Source organism: Borostomias antarcticus (assembly GCF_949987555.1).
Source record: "Borostomias antarcticus genome assembly, chromosome: 35".
In the NCBI taxonomy this organism is placed as follows: Eukaryota; Metazoa; Chordata; class Actinopteri; order Stomiiformes; family Stomiidae; genus Borostomias; species Borostomias antarcticus.
In genome coordinates this window covers 1,879,193-1,904,192 of record NC_140268.1, presented here as the reverse complement: position 1 = coordinate 1,904,192, position 25,000 = coordinate 1,879,193, and the positions used below count along the sequence as shown (strand labels likewise).

Here is a 25,000-nt window from a genome sequence, read left to right as displayed (position 1 = left end):
GCTGCGCTGTCTAGCCCCCCAGATAAGGACAGTCCAGAGGGGGGTGGTTGGGGAGGGGTTATCGTTCACACCCATTACCTGGCTGTGAGAAGTGTGAACAGCTCTGAATCTTTGAAGCCCTTTTTCTCTGCTTAGTGATTTCCGGTCTACCAAAATACCGACATATTCACAGAAGCATACATTACTTACTTCAATAACTATACATTATCTACTTCAAATATTTTCAAATTGTGGACAGTGTGGCTGTCCCCCGTTCACCTGTGAGCTGGGTACCAGCGCCTTCCACCAGTGGCCTCCTTTCACCAGGTCCACCTCGTCGAGCTGGAGCGCCACCTTCCCGATGACACAGTGGCGCGAGAACTTATCGAAATCCACGACCGACAACAGCAGTGTGCGGCGCTGCGCCTCCAGGAAAGGGAGGTCGAAGGTGAAGCGCTCCTCAAACACAGGGTTCTGGGTTTTCCTCTTCACGCCTGTCTGCCGGGAGTTCTTGTGGTCCGGCAGCAGGCTCATCTTCACGTATGGGTTGGAGTGAGCCATGTCCTGGCGCGCGCCATCGCAGGTCAGCGGCAGGGGCAGGTCACGGGCCTCGATGACGCGCACGCCCAGGTGGCCGTTGATGAGGTCGTACCTGGGGAGAAGCAGGACACGGTAGGGTGAAAGGGAAGTGATGTCGTAGATCTGAATATTGTTTGAGGGAGTTTGTGGACATTTATGGAAGTTTAGGGGCTCAACAGGAACAAGCGAAGGCCTAACAGCCCCCCCCCCCCCCATATTAACCAGCAGGCGACGCCCTGTAAGGTCTGTGAGAGGGAAAGCAGGAGCAGGAGTGCTGAGCCATACTGCGTGCTGAAGTGAAGCATGCCCAGTTGGTAGCGCAGCAGAATCTCATCGTCGGTCAGCAAGTCCACGTCGTCTCCGGACGAATCCAGGGAGTAGAGGCGGGGCTCCAGGGAGTAGAGGCGGGGCTCCAGTTTACGGAAGTAGTCGTCATGCGGCGGCTGGGGGCGGCGCAGCGGCTGGATGACCTCCTTCCTGGGGCCCATGGCCCAGAATTCAATGGGCTTCACGTCAATCAGTGGAGAGCTGGGCCGGCGGGCGTCCAGGCCTGGGAGAGAGGGGGTGAGAGAAAAGAGGAGAAAGGAGAGCAGGAGAGAAGAGAAGAGAGAGAGAGAGAAAGAGAGGAGAAAGGAGAGCAGGAGAGAAGAGAAGAGAGAGAGAAAGAGAGGAGAAAGGAGAGCAGGAGAGAAGAGAAGAGAGAGAGAGGAGAAAGGAGAGCAGGAGAGAAGAGAAGAGAGAGAGAGGAGAGAGAAAAGAGGAGAAAGGAGAGCAGGAGAGAAGAGAAGAGAGAGAGAGGAGAGAGAAGAGAGGAGAAAGGAGAGCAGGAGAGAAGAGAAGAGAGAGAGAGGAGAGAGAAGAGAGGAGAAAGGAGAGCAGGAGAGAAGAGAAGAGAGAGAGAGGAGAGAGAAGAGAGGAGAAAGGAGAGCAGGAGAGAAGAGAAGAGAGAGAGAGGAGAAAGGAGAGCAGGAAAGAAGAGAACAGAGAGAGAGGAGAGAGAAGAGAGGAGAAAGGAGAGCAGGAGAGAAGAGAAGAGAAGAGAGAGAGAGGAGAAATGAGAGAGGTGAAAGGAGAGCAGGAGAGAAGAGAAGAGAGAGAGAGGAGAAAGGAGAGCAGGAAAGAAGAGAACAGAGAGGGAGGAGAGAGAAGAGAGGAGAAAGGAGAGCAGGAGAGAAGAGAAGAGAGAGAGAGGAGAAAGGAGAGCAGGAAAGAAGAGAACAGAGAGAGAGGAGAGAGAAGAGAGGAGAAAGGAGAGCGGGAGAGAAGAGAAGAGAAGAGAGAGAGAGGAGAAATGAGAGAGGAGAAAGGAGAGCAGGAGAGAAGAGAAGAGAGAGAGAGGAGAAAGGAGAGCAGGAAAGAAGAGAAAAGAGAGGGAGGAGAGAGAAGAGGGGAGAAAGGAGAGCAGGAGAGAAGAGAAGAGAGAGAGAGGAGAAAGGAGAGCAGGAGAGAAGAGAAGAGAGAGAGAGAGAAAGAGAGGAGAAAGGAGAGAAGAGAAGAGAGAGAGGAGGATTGGGCCACTGCACAAATGATGTTCCTCAGGGAATATAAATTTATTTGAATGAAGAATTGAATGACTTGGTGGTTCAGTGATTCAATGACTCAGTGACTCAGTAGCTCAGGGAAGCCCAGGTGACTCACTGGAGAGTTGTCGCACCAGGCTGAAGGTGGAGCGGGACATCTCAGAGCTGAGACGTCTCTGGGCGGGGACACTACTGCTGTCCTGGGGCTTCGCCATGGCGTCCGCCGGCATCCCCCCGGAGCCCACGCCCTTCTCCTCATTACACTCGTTCACTCTGATAGAGGGAGAGAGGGGGAGAAGGGAGGGAGGAGAGAGATACAGAGAGACTCAATACTAGAAACCTCTCAAGAACAAGACTATCTAAGAGTTGCTAATGGGGACCACTTTGAATGAAACACTCACTTAAGTGACTATATCACCTATACCTTTAAATAAAACCCCATCGGAAGAATACGTGTCAGAACATCAGCGGACACCAGTGACCACTCGGTGAGTTTCCTGTCTTTAAAAATGAGTTCATGGTGTTTTTGAGGGATTTTCTCTATGCACCTATGGATCCATTGAGTGCGTTAGCGGTGATAGTCTTATAACATGGCTTGTGATACTAAATTCCGAACCTGTCCTTTAAAGATATAGGTGATAGTGATAGTGAGTGTTTTATTCAAAGTGGTCCCCTTAGCAAATCTAATGCAGTGTTCACACCGGGCGCAAATGTTTCCTTCGGTGCGGCGAGTTTACATAGAAAGTCAATGCCATTCGTGCGAACTGTGCGGCAGGCGGCACAGGCGGCGCGAATCGCTGAACCCGGCGGCGCGGCGGCCAGGATTCAATTTTTTGAACTTTCTGTGGCGGATTCGCGCGGCAACCCATTTCTCGCCGCGTCCGGTGTGAACACAGCATTAGATAGTCTTATTCAGAACATGTCCTTTAAATCTGGATCTGCTGAGACGCTGAGTCAAGGCTGAGTCACCCCTGAGAGATCTGTCATCAAACCAGTGATTAAGAACTGAAACGCTGTTGACATTATTCCCCCAGTGATCCCACTCAGGAGAGACGCCCAGTGATCCACTCAGGAGAGACGCCCAGTGATCCACTCAGGAGAGACCCCGAGTGATCCACTCAGGAGAGACGCCCAGTGATCCACTCAGGAGAGACGCCCAGTGATCCACTCAGGAGAGACGCCCAGTGATCCACTCAGGAGAGACCCCCAGTGATCCACTCAGGAGAGACCCCGAGTGATCCACTCAGGAGAGACGCCCAGTGATCCACTCAGGAGAGACGCCCAGTGATCCACTCAGGAGAGACCCCCAGTGATCCACTCAGGAGAGACCCCGAGTGATCCACTCAGGAGAGACGCCCAGTGATCCACTCAGGAGAGACGCCCAGTGATCCACTCAGGAGAGACGCCCAGTGATCCACTCAGGAGAGATGCCGGCTCCACCATGATACAGACAGAGGTCTCTCTCTTATCATTGTGCCACTGGCAAAAATCAATATTGGCGCATGCACACATACACACACACACACACACACACACACAGACACACACACACACACACACACACACACACACACAAATGCTATTGCAGACACGCACACATGCTCACAGACACTATTGAACCAGATCTGTTATGAGGCTGTCAGGGAAAGAATGGGAGAATACTGTGAAAATCAAGGCTTCAGGACGTAGCGTGACACACACACACACACACACGCACACACACACACACACACACACACACACACACACACACACACACACACACACTCAATATTTTTTTCTGTTTAGCAAATGAAAACATGGGGAGAGGGTAATCTATCTTGCTGTATTATATAATATACTGTGATTCTAATAATATGTATTATATAATATACTGTGATTCTAATAATATCTTAATCATATACTATAATTCTAATAATATCTGAACTGACTCATTCTTCATTTCCTCATCTCCCTCCCTCGCAGGGTTAAATGATCCTGTTCCCTCCCTCGCAGGGTTAAATGATCCTGTTCCCTCCCTCGCAGGGTTAAATGATCCTGTTCCCTCCCAAGCAGGGTTAAATGATCCTGTTCCCTCCCTCGCAGGGTTAAATGATCCTGTTCCCTCCCAAGCAGGGTTAAATGATCCTGTTCCCTCCCAAGCAGGGTTAAATGATCCTGTTCCCTCCCTCGCAGGGTTAAATGATTCAGTTCCCTCCCTCGCAGGGTTAAATGATCCTGTTCCCTCCCTCGCAGGGTTAAATGATCATGTTCCCTCCCTCGCAGGGTTAAATGATCCTGTTCCCTCCCTCGCAGGGTTAAATGATCCTGTTCCCTCCCTCGCAGGGTTAAATTATCCTGTTCCCTCCCTCGCAGGGTTAAATGATTTTGTTCAGGCTCCATATCAGACGACTAATTCACAGTCATCCCTTAGGGATCATCAAAGACCCTGTGTGTCCATGACAACAGCTCGAGGGGAGATAGTTGTCACGGCAACAGGGCAATCTAAAACACATGGCTTGAGGAGACAGGGAAGGGAGGGGGGTTCTGATGGACTTTGGTCATTTTAGTGTGTGTGTGTGTGTGTGTGTGTGTGTGTGTGTGTGTGTGTGTGTGTGTGTGTGTGTGTGTGTGTGTGTGTGAGTGAGTGAGAGAGAGAGAGAGAGAGGAAGACAGGAACTAATACCTGTATGAAAGCAGAGTATATAGTCATGGCTCTAGTTTAGTAGATGAAAGGCTACGGCAAGGAGTCCTCCTGGTCATATTAGTGTGTGTGTGTGTGTGTGTGTGTGTGTGTGTGTGTGTGTGTGTGTGTGTGTGTTTGCTTGCACCTTGACATTCACAGACATTGCCAGGAAAAGCATGTTTATGTTAATTAGCAAGCCCATGGCTCAGCCAGACCTTTGGTCTAGAATACAACAGCCTTCAATCCCCCTCCAGAGGGCAGAATGAGCTCACCCAGGCTAGTGACGTGATCTGGGAGACCGACAGTGGACTGCTCCATTCCACCAGAGAGCAGGTGTGATTGATGGCACTGTTAATCACTATTGGCAGTTAGACAATTATGCTTAAACTCAAGAGTAAACATGTGTTTTCTTACTTGGTTTGACTCCATAAAACATCATGTCATGGTCAGTGTATTCCTGTCTTGTATTGATGGTGATAATTTCCCCCACAGTCTTCATCTACTGTCCCTGTGTAGCCTGGTCTCACACACACACACACACACACATACACACACGCGCACACACATGCACACACACACACACACACACACACACACACATACACACACAGGGCAGCCTGGTCTCACCCGGCAGACATCAGAATTCGACATTTGTCCATTGCCTCCAAACGTCATTTCTAGACGGCATCATACAAATGATGCAAATAACGTATATGCATGGAGGCACTCAGGCAGCGAGCTTTGAGCTATTCCCCTGCGCGCCCGCATGCCTCTAGGCCTGGTGCCCACGCAGGGGTATTGTGATATTTGCACTCGGTGTTGTCTCACCAAAGTTGTTTGACCCACCCTTCCCCTTCCCACCCCCAAAAAGCGCTCGCAAATGTACACCCCTCTTACATCACGTGTTCCAATGTGAACAACCAACCACAAAACTCTGACAACAACCAATCAAAAACGTAGGCCTATTCCACGTCGTCTGCCGATGTTTATAACTGTATGATGCTGTCAAGAAATGACGTTTGGAGGCGATGGACAAACGTGGAATTATGACGTCTGCCGGGTGAGACCAGGATGTCCTGTGTGTGTATGTGTGTGTGTGTGTGTGTGTGTGCATGCGTGTGCGCGTGTGTGTATGTGTGTGTGTGTGTGTGCATGCGTGTGTGTATGTATGTGTGTGTGTATGTGTGTGTGTGTGTGTGTGCGTGCGTGTGTGTGTGTGTGTGTGTGTGTAACTCACAGCCAGGAGGGGGTCTGCGCAGGGAAGGGCCCCAGGATCTCCACCTCGTCATCGTTGGGGTTGCAGCAGCTACACTCCCAGAACCACAGCAGGCAAGAGCGACAGGACCAGCGACACAGCAGACAGTCTGTCAGCCTGGCCAACACACCCTGAATGGAGAGAGAGAGAGAGAGAGAGAGAGAGAGAGGGAGAGAGAGAGAGAGAGAGGGAGGGAGAGAGAGAGGGAGAGAGAGAGAGGGAGAGAGAGAGGGAGAGAGAGGGAGGGAGAGAGAGAGAGAGAGAGAGACATGCATCAAAGAAATATTACCATTACCACCTATTACCATTTTTTCCATACAGAGCCAACAGAGATGGATTATGGGTTCACCACCCCTAAGACGCGATGCCTCACTCTCCCTAACCCTCACTAACCCTCACTCTCTCCCTAACCCTAACCCTAACCCTCACTAACCCTCACTCTCTCCCTAACCCTAACCCTAACCCTAACCCTCACTAACCCTCACTCTCTCCCTAACCCTAACCCTAACTAACCCTCACTAACCCTCACTCTCTCCCTAACCCTAACCCTAACCCTCACTAACCCTCACTCTCTCCCTAACCATAACCCTAACCCTCACTAACCCTCACTCTCTCCCTAACCCTCACTAACCCTCACTCTCTCCCTAACCCTAACCCTCACTAACCCTCACTCTCTCCTTAACCCTAACCCTAACCCTCACTAACCCTCACTCTCTCCCTAACCCTAACCCTAACCCTCACTAACCCTCACTCTCTCCCTAACCCTAACCCTAACCCTCACTAACCCTCACTCTCTCCCTAACCCTAACCCGAACCCTCACTCTCTCCCTAACCCTAACCCTCATTAACCCTCACTCTCTCCCTAACCCTAACCCTCACTAACCCTCACTCTCTCCCTAACCCTCACTAACCCTCACTCTCTCCCTAACCCTAACCCTCACTAACCCTCACTCGCTCCCTAACCCTAACCCTCACTAACCCTCACTCTCTCCCTAACCCTAACCCTCATTAACCCTCACTCTCTCCCTAACCCTAACCCTCACTAACCCTCACTCTCTCCCTAACCCTAACCCTAACCCTCACTAACCCTCACTCTCTCCCTAACCCTAACCCTAACCCTCACTCTCTCCCTAACCCTAACCCTAACCCTCACTAACCCTCACTCTCTCCCTAACCCTAACCCTAACCCTCACTAACCCTCACTCTCTCCCTAACACTAACCCTCACTAACCCTCACTCTCTCCCTAACCCTAACCCTAACCCTAACCCTAACCCTCACTCTCTCCCTAACCCTAACCCTCACTAACCCTCACTCTCTCCCTAACCCTAACCCTCACTAACCCTCACTCTCTCCCTAACCCTAACCCTCACTAACCCTCACTCTCTCCCTAACCCTCACTAACCCTCACTAACCCTCACTCTCTCCCTAACCCTCACTAACCCTCACTCTCTCCCTAACCCTCACTAACCCTCACTAACCCTCACTCTCTCCCTAACCCTCACTAACCCTCACTCTCTCCCTAACCCTAACCCTTACCCCTTACTAACCCTCACTCTCTCCCTAACCCTAACCCTAACCCTAACCCTCACTAACCCTCACTCTCTCCCTAACCCTAACCCTAACCCTCACTCATCCTCACTCTCTCCCTAACCCTAACCCTCACTAACCCTCACTCTCTCCCTAACCCTAACCCTCACTAACCCTCACTCTCTCCCTAACCCTAACCCTAACCCTCACTAACCCTCACTCTCTCCCTAACCCTAACCCTAACCCTCACTAACCCTCACTCTCTCCCTAACCCTAACCCTCACTAACCCTCACTCTCTCCCTAACCCTAACCCTAACCCTCACTAACCCTCACTCTCTCCCTAACCCTAACCCTAACCCTCACTAATCCTCACTCTCTCCCTAACCCTCACTCACCCTCACTCTCGCCCTCAAAGCACAGCAACACCAGACTCATCCACAGGACGAGTTGCAATCCATTGAGGCCTTGGTCCTCCTTGAGAGCTGACTAGATTTTAAGATAATAATAATAATAATAATAATAATAATAACTTTATTTATAGAGAACTTTTCAAATTTTACAATCAAAGTTCTTTACAGATAAAACGACAGAATCACATTAAAAAACATATGCATTAAATAAAACAAAATAGCAGTGAAGGCAAGTGCATGACAAGAAGACTGGTACACAGCAAGAATAGTTAAGAAGTGTTAAGTGCTGATAAGATACTGTAAGGACAAGAGATGACAAGAATTCCAATGTACCTGTACTTGTTACAAATAAATAAACTTTATATTCTCTTCTAGAAGATATCAGAGTAAGCTAGCATTAGCACTGGCCTTATCATGTTGGGCTGCATCCTGTGTGTAGTTTGTGAATGAACCGCCCTCTCAGTGGCTTGTTATGCTGTCATTGTAACTCAACAAACCCGGGTCTGCCGCGCGAAGGACTAGCCTTCATATGGTGCGCGCCTTACCCGGTGAGCTACCGGGCGCCCCCTTAATGTCTCTCCTTATCTTCATTTGCATTAGGCTACAACTGCCCTCGACTGTCTCTTGAAAAAAAACATGATTTACGATAAATGCTGGTTTTGGCCTGTGTGATAGACAGACAGAAAGAAAGAAAGAAAGAAAGAAAGAAAGAAAGAAAGAAAGAAAGAAAGAAAGAAAGAAAGAAAGAAAGAAAGAAAGAAAGAAAGAAGTAGCCTTGTTTCCCAGACGCATCGGATAATTATTATTACATTACATTACAGTCATTTAACTGACACTTTTATCCAAAGTGACTTACAATAATTGCATTTAACGTAGGAAGAGCCAATGTACTACTACTTGCCAGAACTCACAAGTGCATCTTCTCTCTAAAACAAGTGACTAAGAGCATCATCTAGTGCTGAGGGCAAAGTGCAACAATCTAAAAATGCAATAGGTGCTTAAGAGGGAGGATCGTGGTAGTACTTCTTGAAGAGATGAGTTTTGAGCCTGCGGCGAAAGATGGGCAGACTCTGTTGTCCTGACGTCAGTGGGCAGTTCATTCCACCACTGCGGGGACAGGACAGAAAAGAGCTTTGACAACCAGTCGCCTTGAGGTTGTTAGTTCTCGTTCTGAATTCCTAACTCTCTGGTGAATGTCTCAATACTATGCAAATGTGTATCCACCACAAAACCATGGTATGTTTTGAACTCGGCCTGACGCAAGTCGCTTTACCACACTGTTGTGACGAAAAGAGAGCTGAGCCAAAAGGCAAAGCTCTCGATCTACCGGTCTATCTTTGTCCCCACCCTCACCTATGGTCATGAAGGATGGGTCATGACCGAAAGAACGAGATCACGGATACAAGCGGCCGAAATGAGTTTTCTCCGGAGGGTGGCTGGGGTCTCCCTGAGAGATCGGGTGAGAAGTTCAGTCATCCGGGAGAGACTCGGAGTAGAGCCGCTGCTCCTTTGCGTCGAAAGGAGCCAGTTGAGGTGGTTCGGGCATCTAGTGAGGATGCCTCCTGGGCGCCTCCCTAGGGAGGTGTTCCAGGCGTGTCCGGCTGGGAGGAGGCCGCGGGATAGACCCAGGACTAGGTGGCGGGACTACATCTCCGCACTGGCCTGTGAGCGGCTAAAGATTCCCCAGGCAGAGCTGGTTGATGCTGCTAGGGATAGGGATGTCTGGGGCCCCCTGCTGGAGCTGCTGCCTCCGCGACCCAACCCCGGATAAGCGGATGAAGATGGATGGATGGATGGATTGACGCAAGGAATCCAATGATCCCTGAATCATGAAAAGTTGCGTGCATAAATGCATTGCCAACTTTGACACGTTGGTGACGCTAGAGTGTTGGAGCTGAGGACATGGGACTTGGTGAGAGGGGTCATGGGACTGTCCCGAATCAGTGTGCCAAATTTCATAACTTTCTACCGTACGGTTCTATGGGCTCCCATAGACTCCAATGGCAGAAGAATAAGAAAGAAAGAAAGAAAGAAAGAAAGAAAGAAATAAGAAAAGGTAGAAACATAATGGTGACCTACGCAGCTTCGCTGCTTGGCCCCCAATTAAACGGGAACAAGAGTATGTACTTGTGGAGTTTCTCAGATTAAAAGACATTTCCCCCGTTCTTCCAACTGGATTAGGCAAGTTTTGTTAAACCTCAAGGCAAGTGATGTTAGCATGTCACATCAGACCAGGTTTACACCACATCAGTCCAGGTTTACACCACATCACACCAGGTTTACACCACATCAGACCAGGTTTACACCACATCAGACCAGGTTTACACCACATCACACCAGGTTTACACCACATCAGACCAGGTTTACACCACATCACACCAGGTTTGCACCACATCAGACCAGGTTTACACCACATCAGACCAGGTTTACACCACATCACACCAGGTTTACACCACATCAGTCCAGGTTTACACCACATCAGACCAGGTTTACACCACATCACACCAGGTTTACACCACATCACACCAGGTTTACACCACATCACACCAGGTTTACACCACATCAGACCAGGTTTACACCACATCACACCAGGTTTACACCACATCAGACCAGGTTTACACCACATCAGACCAGGTTTACACCACATCACACCAGGTTTACACCACATCACACCAGGTTTACACCACATCAGACTAGGTTTACACCACATCAGACCAGGTTTACACCACATCAGACCAGGTTTACACCACATCACACCAGGTTTACACCACATCAGACCAGGTTTACACCACAGCAGACCAGGTTTACACCACATCAGACCAGGTTTACACCACAGCAGACCAGGTTTACACCACATCAGACCAGGTTTACACCACATCAGACCAGGTTTACACCACATCAGACCCAGCACACTGACCAGAACACTGAAGATCGGACAACAAATGCATGGCTTGTTTATTGTTGATTTGACACCGGCTTCGACCTCCTACACTACACTACACACACACACACACACACACACACACACACACACACACACACACACAATGATCACCATAATGGATTAATTCAAATAATACAGGGTCAGTGGTTAAGGAATCTCGCTACAGAATTTGAGATCTGGATTCGTTCCTGCTAAAATGCTACTGTATGACCACTTCCCTATCATAACCATTCCCAACAGTCTGCTACTGTATATTATATGTGCTGTATCTGTGTGGATGTGATGACACAAATACATTATGTTTGGCATTGTCCTCTCTAACAGCTACAACCAACCGGTCGCAAAAACAAGTTGGGACTATTATGATGACATTCAATTGACACATCGAATACACTCGGCTAGTTCATGACACTAAGGCCCCATTTGAATCCTCTCAAAATACTTCCTTCCTCCCGTCGTTGACAAATCACTGATCTGTTATGGCGGTATTGGCATCAGCTGTGTCGAGAAGCACATGGTTTCACCTATCCACGTCATGTTAGATCGGAGATCAAGTCAAGGAAGGTAGAGAGGAAAGACGGATAGGTTTTCATCAGTCCAGTTTGTGGCTGGGAGGGACACCAACCTCATTGATGGGTTCCAACTGTCCTTTTTCGCAGGTGAGGCCGGACCAGAGGGGGGCAGACCGTTGGAGGAACACAAAGAGGACCAGAGACAATAGTTGAGAATTTCATCTCCCCCTCAGAGCAGGGTTAGGGTTAGGATCAAATACAGATAATATGCTACCTAAACATGTTCGTCACCACTGAGAACACATTTGTGTGTGTGTTTGTGTGTGTGTGTTTGTGTATGTGTGTGCGTGTATGTGTGTGTGTGTGTGTGCGTGTGTGTGTGCGTTTGCAAGTGAGTGATCCCCATATAACGTGAAGTGACCTTTGCCTTTTATCTTATGGTATCACTATGTGTGTGTGTGTGTGTGTGTGTGTGTGTGTGTGTGTGTGTGTGTGTGTGTGTTTTCCCAACACACATATCAGAGCTGAGAGGAACTGAACTGAACATTTGCAAGTATATACTGTAGGTGGAGAAATTATGTGATGAAATGTTTCTATCCTACTGACTCTTTTCTTAAACATCATCTATCCCACTGACTCCTTAAACATAATTGATCAGACTGACTACTTCCTTAAACATCATCTATTCCACTGACTCCTTAAACATCATCTCCCACTGACTCCTTAAACATCATCTCCCACTGACTCCTTAAACATCATCTCCCACTGACTCCTTAAACATCATCTCCTACTGACTCTTTAAACATCCTCTCTCACTGACTCCTTAAACATCATCTCCCACTGACTCCTTAAACATCATCTCCCACTGACTCCATATTCATCATCTTCCATGTACAGGTATCCCTTTATCTTCATCCTTCTTATCTCTCCTCATTTCTCTCTCTCTCCTGCTCTACCGTATCCGTCCTTCTCTTTCTTTCTCTCCCCTCTCTCCCCTCTGTCCCTCTCTCTCCCTCTCCCTCTCCCCTCTCTCGGCCTCCCCCCATCCCCCGATGTTGACTTTGCAATTAACTATGGCTGTAACCATGGCAACTACAACAGGAACAGCGTACCCTCCCCTGCCTGCAGCCCCTCCCTCCCTCCCCCCCCCCGGCAGATATGACGCATCATGGGGTCAGACACATGACAGAGGTTGGAAGAGAGAGGGGGATGAGGGAGGTGGAGAGAATCCATGTCACAGACGTATACAACTAGACTACTTTACCAAGCATCACCTACACAAACACACACACACACACAGACACACACACACACTAAGATACATATGCAACCGCAAAATATTATAATGATGCCTAATCTCTCAAACATACATGCTACAGAGAGTAGCCTAAAAAACACATTCTGCTAGATTTGATTAACAGAACGTCCTGTATATAACCTAAGATACTGAACACAATATTCCAACTAAACTACACATTCATATCAGCCTAGCAGACACCTGTTGACTGGGTTCAGCTCACGTAGCACTCAGGAAATATAGACTGAAACTTAATACAGATAATATAGCGATAGCAAGAGTGTTAATTCACTTTAATTACGTACGTTAATTAATTGATAATCCTGTAATATAGTTCACATATGAGCTGATATACTGTACAGTAAACATATATAGTATATACTGATATGTATCACAGATGTAAGAGTACAGTATAAACATTTCATATTACGATTATAGCGACCAAAATTATGACGGTTATCAGTATTATTGCGGTACTGTGTTATGTGCTGAATATTTTCAAAAACTACTGATACACACAATGAAATTAATTCACCAAGTTTTATACTGAAAACCACAAATGAAACGTGGCAGCACTATGCACTTTTTGTTTACATAAACATTAGTAACATAATGAGTCTTGGAGACTGTTGCTAACTTTGATGCTGGGCAATATTTACAGTGCTTTTCAAAGCGGGGAAATCACACACTGTTTTAATGATAATATTATCATGATAAATGTAATCAAATTTTATCGCGGCTTATCATTATACTGATAAGCGTTGCATGCCTATTATATATATATATATATATATATATATATACAGTATACATAATATAAGACATATGTATATATACATACTATATCCAGTATATATAGAGAGAAACGGAGAGAGGGAAGATGAAAGAGAGGAGGGTAGACATGAACAGTGCACAGAGGCAAGGGAGGAGGAGGGGATGGAGGGATGGAGAGAGAGGTGGAGAAAACAGTGAAGTGGACCAACCAGAGAGAGAAGGGATGAAACAACAGGTGTCGGAGAGCTGTGTGTGTGTGTGTGTGTGTGTGTGTGTGTGTGTGTGTGTGTGTGTGTGTGTGTGTGTGTGTGTGTGTGTGTGTGTGTGTAGTGTATAGTCCAGGTGACCTGGTCACAGGGACCTACCTGTGTGTACGCCATCCTCTCGTCAGTCTCTCTCCTCTTCCTCAGCGGCCATCCCTCTCTCCGGACAGACAAAGAGGAGGAAGAAAGAGGAAACGAATCTCTCAGCGTGTCAGGAGAGGCAGGTCTGTCTGTCTCTGGATCAGACGTCCTGTCCTCATTGTCACCCTGTGATCAACCCCTATTACAAAACGACAACATAATAATAATAAAACAGAAGCTTCTCTCTCTCTCTTCCTTCCTCTCACACACTCACGCTATCTCCCCCTTCTCCTCTCCATCCTCAACCCCACCCACCCAGGCACTCTTAATCTCTCTCTCTCTCTCTCTCTCTCTCTCTCTCTCTCTCTCTCTCTCTCTCTCTCTCTCTCTCTAGTCTAGCCCACTCCACTGAAATGACAGGGAAAGCCAGCTTCAGTCCCCTGAGTGTGTGTGTGCTGCCCCCCCCCCCTCTCTAAAGCTGTCTCGCTACCAAACACAAATGAGTCATCCAGGTTAGCTGGAGCGCTGATGGATATCCAATAAAATCTGTTGTCTTAGTGTGTGTGTGTGTGTGTGTGTGTGTGTGTGTGTGTTTGTGTACAGTCTGTGCCTGGTCTGTGTCTCTTAAGGCCATTTTCACAACACCTGTCTCCATTTTGCACTCTGTCTCTGTGGTAGGAGACACAATCCTAGAGAGAGTGAGAGGGAAGGAGAGAGAGAAAGAAGAAAGAAAGAGCGAGTAGGTGTGTAGTGTAATTGCACAGGGACATGTTTGTGTGTGATATCTATCTATCTATCTATCTGTCTGTCTGTCTGTCTGTCTGTCTGTCTGTCTGTCTGTCTGTCTGTCTGTCTGTCTGTCTACCTACCTACCTACCTACCTACCTACCTACCTACCAACCAACCAATCAATCAATCTATCTATCTATCTATCTATCTATCTATCTATCTATCTATCTATCTATCTATCTATCTATCTATTAGTCTGTCTGTCTGAATGTCTGTCTGAATGTCTGTCTGTCTGTCTGTCTGTCTGTCTGTCTGTCTGTCTGTCTGTCTGTCTGTCTGTCTGTCTATCTACCTACCTACCTACCTACCTACCAACCAACCAACCAACCAATCTATCTATCTATCTATCTATCTATCTATCTATCTATCTATCTATCTATCTATCTATCTATCTATCTATCTATCTATCTATCTATCTATCTATTAGTCTGTCTGTCTGAATGTCTGTCTATCCATTCATCCATTTATCCATCCATCCATCCATCCATGCACTTTACACTGGAAAATGTAAGTGAAAAATATATTATATGGTGAATGCCAACGTCTGATGTCTGAATTACATGAACACATACACACACACACACACACACACACACACACACACACACACACACACACACACACTGCATCAAGGTAGTGTGTCCTCATATCAAAGCTATGGAGTTATTCTAGAATCTAGAGGGTTAATTCATCACATCACTAGGTATTGCTGTCCACTGATCTGGAAGCAACAGGCTGGTTGAGAAATGAATAAATAAACCACTGCCTATCGAAACCCAACAATGTCTAACAGCGCCATCTTGTGTTGACACCAAACCATTGCAGGCTCCAAAACCATTGGTAGGGCTATGTTCAAATCCTCTATCCTCAAGTTCACTGTCCATTTCCCTCTACACATGAGAGAAGAGTCTTTCCCCTCCCTCTACACATGAGAGAAGAGTCTTTCCCTCCCTTTACACATGAGAGAAGAGTCTTCCCCTCCCTTTACACATGAGAGAAGAGTCTTTCCCCTCCCTCTACACATGAGAGAAGAGTCTTTCCCTCCCTCTAAACATGAGAGAAGAGTCTTTCCCTCCCTTTACACATGAGAGAAGAGTCTTCCCCTCCCTTTACACATGAGAGAAGAGTCTTTCCCTCCCTCTACACATGAGAGAAGAGTCTTTCCCTCCCTCTGCACATGAGAGAAGAGTCTTTCCCTCCCTTTACACATGAGAGAAGAGTCTTTCCCTCCCTCTACACATGAGAGAAGAGTCTTTCCCTCCCTTTACACATGAGAGAAGAGTCTTTCCCTCCCTCTACACATGAGAAGAGTCTTTCCCTCCCTCTACACATGAGAGAAGAGTCTTCCCCTCCCTCTACACATGAAAGAAGAGTCTTTCCCTCCCTTTACACATGAAAGAAGAGTCTTTCCCTCCCTTTACACATGAGAGAAGAGTCTTTCCCTCCCTTTACGCATGAGAGAAGAGTCTTTCCCTCCCTCTACACATGAGAGAAGAGTCTTTCCCTCCCTCTACACATGAGAGAAGCGTCTTTCCCTCCCTTTACACATGAGAGAAGCGTCTTTCCCTCCCTCTACACATGAGAGAAGCGTCTTTCCCTCCCTTTACACATGAGAGAAGAGTCTTTCCCTCCCTTTACACATGAGAGAAGAGTCTTTCCCTCTACACATGAGAGAAGAGTCTTTCCTTCCCTCTACACATGAGAGAAGAGCCTTTCCCTCCCTCTACACATGAGAGAAGAGTCTTTCCTTCCCTTTACACATGAGAGAAGAGTCTTTCCTTCCCTCTACACATGAGAGAAGAGTCTTTCCCTCCCTCTACACATGAGAGAAGAGTCTTTCCCTCCCTTTACACATGAGAGAAGTGTCTTTCCCTCTACACATGAGAGAAGTGTCTTTCCCTCCCTCTACACATGAGAGAAGAGTCTTTCCCTCCCTTTACACATGAGAGAAGAGTCTTTCCTTCCCTCTACACATGAGAGAAGAGTCTTTCCCTCCCTTTACACATGAGAGAAGAGTCTTTCCCTCCCTCTACACATGAGAGAAGAGTCTTTCCCTCCCTTTACACATGAGAGAAGTGTCTTTCCCTCTACACATGAGAGAAGTGTCTTTCCCTCCCTCTACACATGAGAGAAGAGTCTTTCCCTCCCTTTACACATGAGAGAAGAGTCTTTCCTTCCCTCTACACATGAGAGAAGAGTCTTTCCCTCCCTTTACACATGAGAGAAGAGCCTTTCCCTCCCTTTACACATGAGAGAAGAGCCTTTCCCTCCCTTTACACATGAGAGAAGAGCCTTTCCCTCCCTTTACACATGAGAGAAGAGTCTTTCCCTCCCTCTACACATGAGAGAAGAGTCTTTCCCTCCCTCTACACATGAGAGAAGAGTCTTTCCCTCCCTCTACACATGAGAGAAGAGTCTTTCCCTCCCTGTACACATGAGAGAAGGGTTCCCATCGTGGTCACATGACCATCCTGTCTGGGTCAGGATACTAAACGCCACCAAACACAGTTTAGGGATGCAAAAGAGCAAGATTTTACTGAGAACACTGTTATCCAATGAGCAGCAAGGATTTTAATACTGGACTTTAAATCAATGAGCAGCACAGAATTTAACAGTATCCCTTGAATATTGGGTTGTTACCAGTTAACACTGTTAAAAGTTCAAATAACGGGTTACCCTCCTTTTTAGTGGAATAGCACCTACAGTAGTACTACAGTTTAACAGGGGCAGACTAAATGAAGACACAGTTAACCTCATATATCAGATACAAGGAAATATCACTGCCTGCCAGTCAAGATTAAAGCTAATTAGCTGCCATTTTCCAGAGAAATTTAACTCTTAATGGTACAAACAGTTAAATACCTCACAAACTGGGTGTCAGGGTGTGACCGTTCCTGTTCTGAAATAGAGTTGCCTCAGAAAGGCCACTTCGCTAATCACAATTTCTACCACTGAACATGGAATGGATCCAGCATTCTGATCTTGTATACATTTCTACCATGATAGAAATGACACTCAAAAAAGTATATTATTATCATATTATCCACATCAAATATGTTTCTTTCAAATGTAGACATTGTCATGGAATTCTCTGTGGGTCTGTAAAGATGTTTAAACAGCAGTGATCCTTGAGATGTCCTGTGTCCCCCTCCCCTCCCTGATAGCCTGCAGGAGCCTCTCTGAAGAAGCTGTGTTGCGGTGCAAAATGGCCGCCCTGCAGCAGCCCTAACCCTTTCCCATGTAAAGCGCTCAGAGTCTTCATAATCAAGAGACATTGTTCCAGTCAGTTCTGCTGTGGTTGGAGGCTGTTAATGCAGCTAGTTGTTGTCCAGGTGCTGGCAGTGTCCGTGGCCCGCTCTCCCCAGGCCCAAGCTGCTCCTCTGGGGTCGGCCCAGCCGGATCAGCCGGTGGAGGTGGCTCCAGGCGTACGCCAGCCTCCCTGACACCAGCTCCAGAGCCCCAGGGGGCACCCCCGCCCACAGGTTGCCCCCTCGGCCCAGCGCTGACCCGGCAGCCTCCTTCAGCAGCCGGGGGAGGACCACGGAGTCTGGGAGCAGGGAGGTGGCCCTCTCCCCGCCCAGGAAGAGGTGCTGGAGGCTGCGCTCCTGGAGGCCGTCCCTCAGCGCGCGGAGGAGGTCCTCCACTCTGGACACCAGGTGGCGCTCCTCCCAGGCCTCGGGCTGCGTGGCGAGGAGCAGGCGCAGCCAGGCGGTCTTCAGGGCGTAGGAGGACAGGACGGACCTCCACAGAGCCCTGCCCTGGCCGTCCAGGGCTCCGCCCCCGAGGTCACGGATGGCCTTGACCAGCTGGAGGCACTTGAGATGGCAGGAGCCCTGGGGGACACGCCCCCGCAGCCATCCCAGAAGCCTCTGCTCCTGGCGGGGGAAGAAGAGCGTCCATATGATCCGTTGTTCGTCGTGGCGGCCCCTGGACCCGGACGGCGAGGGGTCGAGGGGTGGGGCGGCGGTTTCCATGGGAACCAGGTACAGCCCATCGCCGAGGGGGAGGGCGGGGAGGAGGCGTATCGCCATGGAGATGTGGCAGCAGACGTAGTCGGAGCGCGGCGTGAGGCGCAGCTGGAGGCGGTCGTCCGCCAAGGTCAGGCTCAGCGTGCAGCGCTGCTCGTACGGGTAGCGCACGGTCGCCAGGCAACGCTGGACGGCCTGGTAGAACCAGCGGAGGACGGCCTCCGACGCCAGTCTGTAGGCTCCGCCCCCCGCCGCGCCTCCTTCCCCTGGTGACCCCTGGGGGTGGAGCCGTAGAAAGGTGTCGGCGAAGGCGCGGTGCTTGCGGACCCACTCTTCCTGACGGGGGGTCTCCAGGCTGCAGTAGGGGACCCCCCCCCACCTGTCCCCTGTCCCCTCCCTCCTCTCCCCTGTCCCCTCCCCCCACCTGTCCCCTGTCCCCTCCCTCCTCTCCCCTGTCCCCTCCCTCCTCTCCCCTGTCCCCTCCCCCCTCTCCCCTGTCCCCTCCCTCCTCTCCCCTGTCCCCTCCCTCCTCTCCCCTGTCCCCTCCCCCCTCTCCCCTGTCCCCTCCCTCCTCTCCCCTGTCCCCTCCCCCTTGCCCTCAATCACACACTCCTCCTTTTTCCCTCCCCCGTTCTCTTTCCTCTCCTTTTTTGTCCCCCTCTTGTCCTCCGCTTTCATCTTCCCTTTGCTCTCCCTCCTCTCCTCCCTCCTCTCCTCTCTCCTCTCCTCCCCCTTGTTCTCCCCCTCCTCCTCCTGATTCGCCTCCCCCTTGCCCTCCCCCCTCCTCTCCCCTCCCTCCTCCCTCCAGACGACCCTGGGCTCCAGCCGGAGTCCGCGCGGCAGCCTGAGCGGGACCAGGATGTCGAAGCAGTCGGGAGAGCCCACCTTGTGCTCCTCGTACGCGCTGCCCACCTGGAACACAGCAGGGGGCACAGCACTGAGATGACGTCACCAAGACACCACGGACCCACTTCCTCGTTCCATCACTGCAGCCCGCCAGCGCCACTCCATGTGATGATGACACAGCATCCATTGTCTTACACGGTTGTCCGCGTGCATAAGTTCATTATATGACTACAAACGTTTCCAATGGTCACCCACCTGTAGGAAGTCGCCGCGGAACGCCAAGGAGGATTCTGGGGGAGCGTTGGCGCGTCCGGCCCTCACCAGGTCCCCGACCAGCTTGGCCACGTTGGCCTTGCTGTGGCCGACCACATGGGGCGAGAGGCGCACCCAGCGCTCGTAGTAGTCATCCAGGAGCTCCCGGCGGGACACGCCCGGTCTCAGCTGGACATCAGCACGCTCCGGAGCCCCTCTCCCGCCCGCGCCTGGAGGTGCGGAGCAATAGCTGTGACGGGAGACAGTGAGGAGACATCCGTGGACATTTAGGAGACAATCGCGGAAAACTGTAGCCTGGCTTTGCCAGACAAAATTAGCAAAATTGCTCTGGAAGGATCTGAAACGGAGTTTATTTTTGATTTCCAACGGGCGTTATCAACGGTCGCAGACCAGAATGCCTCTGGACAGGATTGGATAGACCTCCAACCAATCAGAGCAACAAAACATGGGTTAGTCATCGTATCAAGTGGGTCCAGTCGTACGTATCAAGCCCGGTGATGACTGAACCGGCAAATATCTGCTGGGTGGAAACAAGGCGCAATCAACGTGTGATCAGACTGATCTGAATGTGAGTTCACATGATGGGGAAGGCGATGGCAGGCTAGGAAAACTACAGGGCATTGATGAGTTCTGTGATATTCATTCATTCATTCATTCATTCATTCATTCATTCATTCAATTATTCATTTTGAAGACATTGATGAAGTCAAGTTAGAAGTTAAGTTGTTTCAGTCAGATGATCATCTATTGATGAACCCCTACTCTGATAACAGGCACCACGATTATTATTAATCGTTATTGTTATAACGGTTCATTTAGGTTTGGTTCACAATGATGGTTAGGTTCGGGAGCGGTTAGGCCAGATGAGGGTTTGATTTAGCGCTAGGGCTAGTGGATAATGAACTAGTTGAATAGATCTTTTCAAAGGATAAAAAACCCAAGAACAACAATGAAACTAAAAGTCACGCCCCACACGAGTCCCATTTCACATGTTCATAATGTACTGGTGCTTTTTAACACCCCTATCCAGAACTCAATCAGGCCCTAACTTGAGTACTTCCTTGCTCAGTGACTTCACATAAATCATCCACTGATGTCAATGGATCACTGTCAGCATTGTCAGCTTTGCCAACGCATCACAGTACTTTAATAGATCTCAATTCAAGATTCAAGAACAATACAATAGAAGACATTGTGTTACAGCGGTAACTCTTCAATTCTGTTACACACAGGCTCATCACATTCCACTCTGATGAAAACTGCTGAAAGAGGATCTGTGTGTGTGTGTGTGCGTGTGTGCGTGTGTGTGTGTGTGTGTGTGTGTGCGTGTGTGTGTGAGTGTGCGGTGATGATGATGATGATGACATACCTGATGAAGAGGTAACACAATGCGAGGGCCAGGGTGAGTTTGGCGAGGGAGAGCAGGACCGACGGGCCGTGGTCATCGCACCCCTCTGCCCCGGCCTCGTACCCCGGATCGGGGCCTGGTTCCGGGCTCAGTCTGTGAGCGATGTGGTGGAGGACCACCAGGCCCGTCAACACGCACGTGAAGAGAGGCCAGAACACCCTGAGGTTCAGTGTGTACACGCTCATCCTTCTCCTCTCTCCTTCTCTGTGACCTCCCGCCTCCTCTCTCCTCCTCTCTCCTTCTCCCTCCTCCTCTCTCCTCCCACCTCCTCTCTCCTCCCTCCTCCTCCCGCCTCCTCTCTCCTCCCTCCTTCTCTCTCCTCCCTCCTCCTCTCTCCTCCCTCCTCCTCTCTCCTCCTCTGTCCTCCCTCCTCCTCTCTCCTCCACTCTCCTCCCTTCTCCTCTCTCCTCCTCTCTCCTCTCTCCTCCTCTCTCCTCCCGCCTCCTCTCTCCTCCCTCCTCCTCCCGCCTCCTCTCTCCTCCCTCCTCCTCTCTCCTCCACTCTCCTCCCTTCTCCTCTCTCCTCTCTCCTCCCGCCTCCTCTCTCCTCCCTCCTCCCTCCTCCTTTCTCCTCTCTCCTCCCTCCTCCGTCCCTCAGTCCCGTTGCTTCTCGCTCCTTCCTTTATTCCTGGTGTTCAGGTTTATTCCTGGTGTTCAGGTGTATTCCTGGTGTGCAGGTGTATTCCTGGTGTTCAGGTTTATTCCTGGTGTTCAGGTGTATTCCTGGTGTGCAGGTTTATTCCTGGTGTTCAGGTTTATTCCTGGTGTTCAGGTGTATTCCTGGTGTTCAGGTGTATTCCTGGTGTTCAGGTTTATTCCTGGTGTTCAGGTGTATTCCTGGTGTTCAGGTGTATTCCTGGTGTTCAGGTGTATTCCTGGTGTGCAGGTTTATTCCTGGTGTTCAGGTGTATTCCTGGTGTTCAGGTTTATTCCTGGTGTTCAGGTTTATTCCTGGTGTTCAGGTTTATTCCTGGTGTTCAGGTTTATTCCTGGTGTTCAGGTGTATTCCTGGTGTTCAGGTTTATTCCTGGTGTTCAGGTGTATTCCTGGTGTGCAGGTTTATTCCTGGTGTTCAGGTTTATTCCTGGTGTTCAGGTTTATTCCTGGTGTGCAGGTTTATTCCTGGTGTTCAGGTTTATTCCTGGTGTTCAGGTTTATTCCTGGTGTGCAGGTTTATTCATGGTTTTCAGGTTTATTCCTGGTGTTCAGGTTTATTCCTGGTGTTCAGGTGTATTCCCGGTGTTCAGGTTTATTCCTGGTGTTCAGGTGTATTCCTGGTGTTCAGGTGTATTCCCGGTGTTCAGGTTTATTCCTGGTGTTCAGGTGTATTCCTGGTGTTCAGGTGTATTCCTGGTGTTCAGGTGTATTCCTGGTGTTCAGGTTTATTCCTGGTGTTCAGGTTTATTCCTGGTGTTCAGGTTTATTCCTGGTGTTCAGGTTTATTCCTGGTGTTCAGGTTTATTCCTGGTGTTCAGGTGTATTCCCGGTGTTCAGGTTTATTCCTGGTGTTCAGGTGTATTCCTGGTGTTCAGGTGTATTCCCGGTGTTCAGGTTTATTCCTGGTGTTCAGGTGTATTCCTGGTGTTCAGGTGTATTCCCGGTGTTCAGGTGTATTCCTGGTGTTCAGGTTTATTCCTGGTGTTCAGGTTGAACGGTGACCGTGAGTGGGCGGAGACACGGCCTGTTATGGTAACCCATAGCGATACACACGCGCAGGAACGCACGCACTCGGGATACGGCCAAACTCCACGTCTCTCTTCCTCCACGTCTCTCTTCCTCCTCGTCACTCTCTTTCCCTCCGTTGAGTCACAGTAATGAGTCTCCTCTTCTGCAGTATCACCCTCTAGGCTTGTCTCTCTTCTGTGATGTCCTCCTCTGGGCTTGTCTCTCTTCTGTGATATCCTCCTCTAGGCTTGTCTCTCTTCTGTGATATCCTCCTCTGGGCTTGTCTCTCTTCTGTGATATCCTCCTCTGGGCTTGTCTCTCTTCTGTGATATCCTCCTCTGGGCTTGTCTCTCTTCTGTGATGTGATATCCTCCTCTGAGCTTGTCTCTCCTCTGTGATGTGATATCCTCCTCTAGGCTTGTCTCTCTTCTGTGATATGATATCCTCCTCTGGGCTTGTCTCTCCTCTGTGATGTGATATCCTCCTCTAGGCTTGTCTCTCTTCTGTGATGTGATATCCTCCTCTGGGCTTGTCTCTCTTCTGTGATGTGATATCCTCCTCTGGGCTTGTCTCTCTTCTGTGATGTGATATCCTCCTCTAGGCTTGTCTCTCTTCTGTGATATCCTCCTCTAGGCTGGTCTCTCCTCTGCGTCCCAGTGGGAGAGGACTCTCTGGTCTCCTCCTCCGTCTCCGCCTGGAGAAAAGAGAAGCTCAAAGTTGGTTCCTCATCAGAAGACGGCCGGTTCTTCCTCTTCTGCCCACTTCAGTGCTATTAAAAGTTTGTCTTCTAGTATCAAGTTCCCCTCTCAGTTTGAAAATCCCCCTCTCCTCTCTCTCTCTCTCTCTCTCTCTCTCTCTCTCTCACTCTTGTTCTCTCTTGTTCTCTCTCTCTCTCTCTCTCACTCTTGTTCTCTCTTGTTCTCTCTCTCTCTCTCTCTCTCTCTCTCTCTCTCTCACTCTTGTTCTCTCTTGTTCTCTCTCTCTCTCTCTCTCTCTCTCACTCTTGTTCTCTCTTGTTCTCTCTCTCTCTCTCACACTCTTGTTCTCTCTTGTTCTCTCTCTCTCTCTCTCTCTCTCTCTCTCTCACTCTTGTTCTCTCTTGTTCTCTCCCTCTCTCTCTCTCTCGTTCTCTCTCTCTTGATGCTTGAAGCAGAGAGTGCGGGTTTGTACCAGTGAGCTCAGAGGAAATGCCAAACGATTGAGGGAGGAATTTCAGTTTTTTTTTAAGAGAGAGAGGAGAGAGGGGGAGTGAGAAGAAGAGAGAGAGAGGAGGAGGGGGGGACTCCTCCCTCTGTTCCCCTCTTAAAGAAACAAATACATAGTTATACACATCTCAGTACTGTAAGTCTTTGGAGTAGATAGAGAATGACTTACATTGTATGAATCAACACAGTTGTGTGAACATTTTGATATACAGTATAATATGTGTGTGAGCTGTCAAAACTGTAGGAGTGCCAGCAGTTTACAAAATGTGTGAATATGTTCAAAGCAACTGCTGCCACCCTCTAAAAACATAAAGTTACTGAACATTCAAAAAGCAGTTTCAAGCAAAAAATAGTTTTAAAAGTTAAATTTATTAAAAACTTTTTTTTTTTTTAATCAAAAATCTGAATGGATCCATTAAAGAGCTAAACATTATGAACATTTTAAAGTTTGAATGAAGTTTCTAGCACAAAGTATGTAGTTAAGGAGACAAAAACTGGGGAGAATAATAAGAAAGAAAGAAAGAAAGAAAGAAAGAAAGAAAGAAAGAAAGAAAGAAAGAAAGAAAGAAAGAAAGAAAGAAAGAAAGAAAGAAAGAAATAGTGGGAATATCACAAGTTGGGCTAGCTTTTGCAAGCTAGCCCACCTAATAATAATAATAATGATAATCATCATCATCATCATCATCATAATGTGGTATATTTGTCATGTGTACATGATACAGGTACCACACAATGAACCCAACATGCAGACCTACTGTACCAGAGAGTCTCCAGCTCCACTGACTGAGCTAGCCGGGCCGCTAATGCTAGCACACAGCAGCATTCCCACTGACTGAGCTAGCCGGGCCGCTAATGCTAGCATACAGCAGCATTCCCACTGACTGAGCTAGCCGGGCCGCTAATGCTAGCACACAGCAGCATTCCCACTGACTGAGCTAGCCGGGCCGCTAATGCTAGCACACAGCAGCATTCCCACTGACTGAGCTAGCCGGGCCGCTAATGCTAGCACACAGCAGCATTCCCACTGACTGAGCTAGCC

The 25,000-nt window shown here is 48.9% G+C and overlaps 2 protein-coding genes across 2 annotated transcripts in view; both read right to left on the bottom strand.

Annotated features, from left to right (window-relative positions):
- syt17 (synaptotagmin XVII) overlaps positions 1–11,566 on the bottom strand; it is a gene marked incomplete at both ends in the record, with an annotated part of 19,650 nt that extends 8,084 nt beyond the window's left edge. Inside the window, 5 exons of the mRNA XM_084461028.1 lie at positions 259–631; positions 844–1,108; positions 2,197–2,351; positions 5,981–6,129; positions 11,507–11,566. Of these exons, the coding sequence (XP_084317154.1) occupies positions 259–631; positions 844–1,108; positions 2,197–2,351; positions 5,981–6,129; positions 11,507–11,566 (1,002 nt within the window). The remainder of the gene's footprint in view (positions 1–258; positions 632–843; positions 1,109–2,196; positions 2,352–5,980; positions 6,130–11,506) is intronic.
- Positions 11,567–17,914: 6,348 nt separating this feature from the next.
- On the bottom strand, positions 17,915–21,277 carry itpripl2 (ITPRIP like 2; the record flags this gene model as incomplete). Its single annotated transcript, XM_084461027.1, has 4 exons — positions 17,915–18,958; positions 19,376–19,477; positions 19,667–19,913; positions 21,054–21,277. The coding sequence occupies 4 exons, from the start codon at positions 21,275–21,277 to the stop codon at positions 17,915–17,917; spliced, it is 1,617 nt and encodes a 538-aa protein (XP_084317153.1).
- Between the last annotated feature and the right edge of the window lie 3,723 nt (positions 21,278–25,000).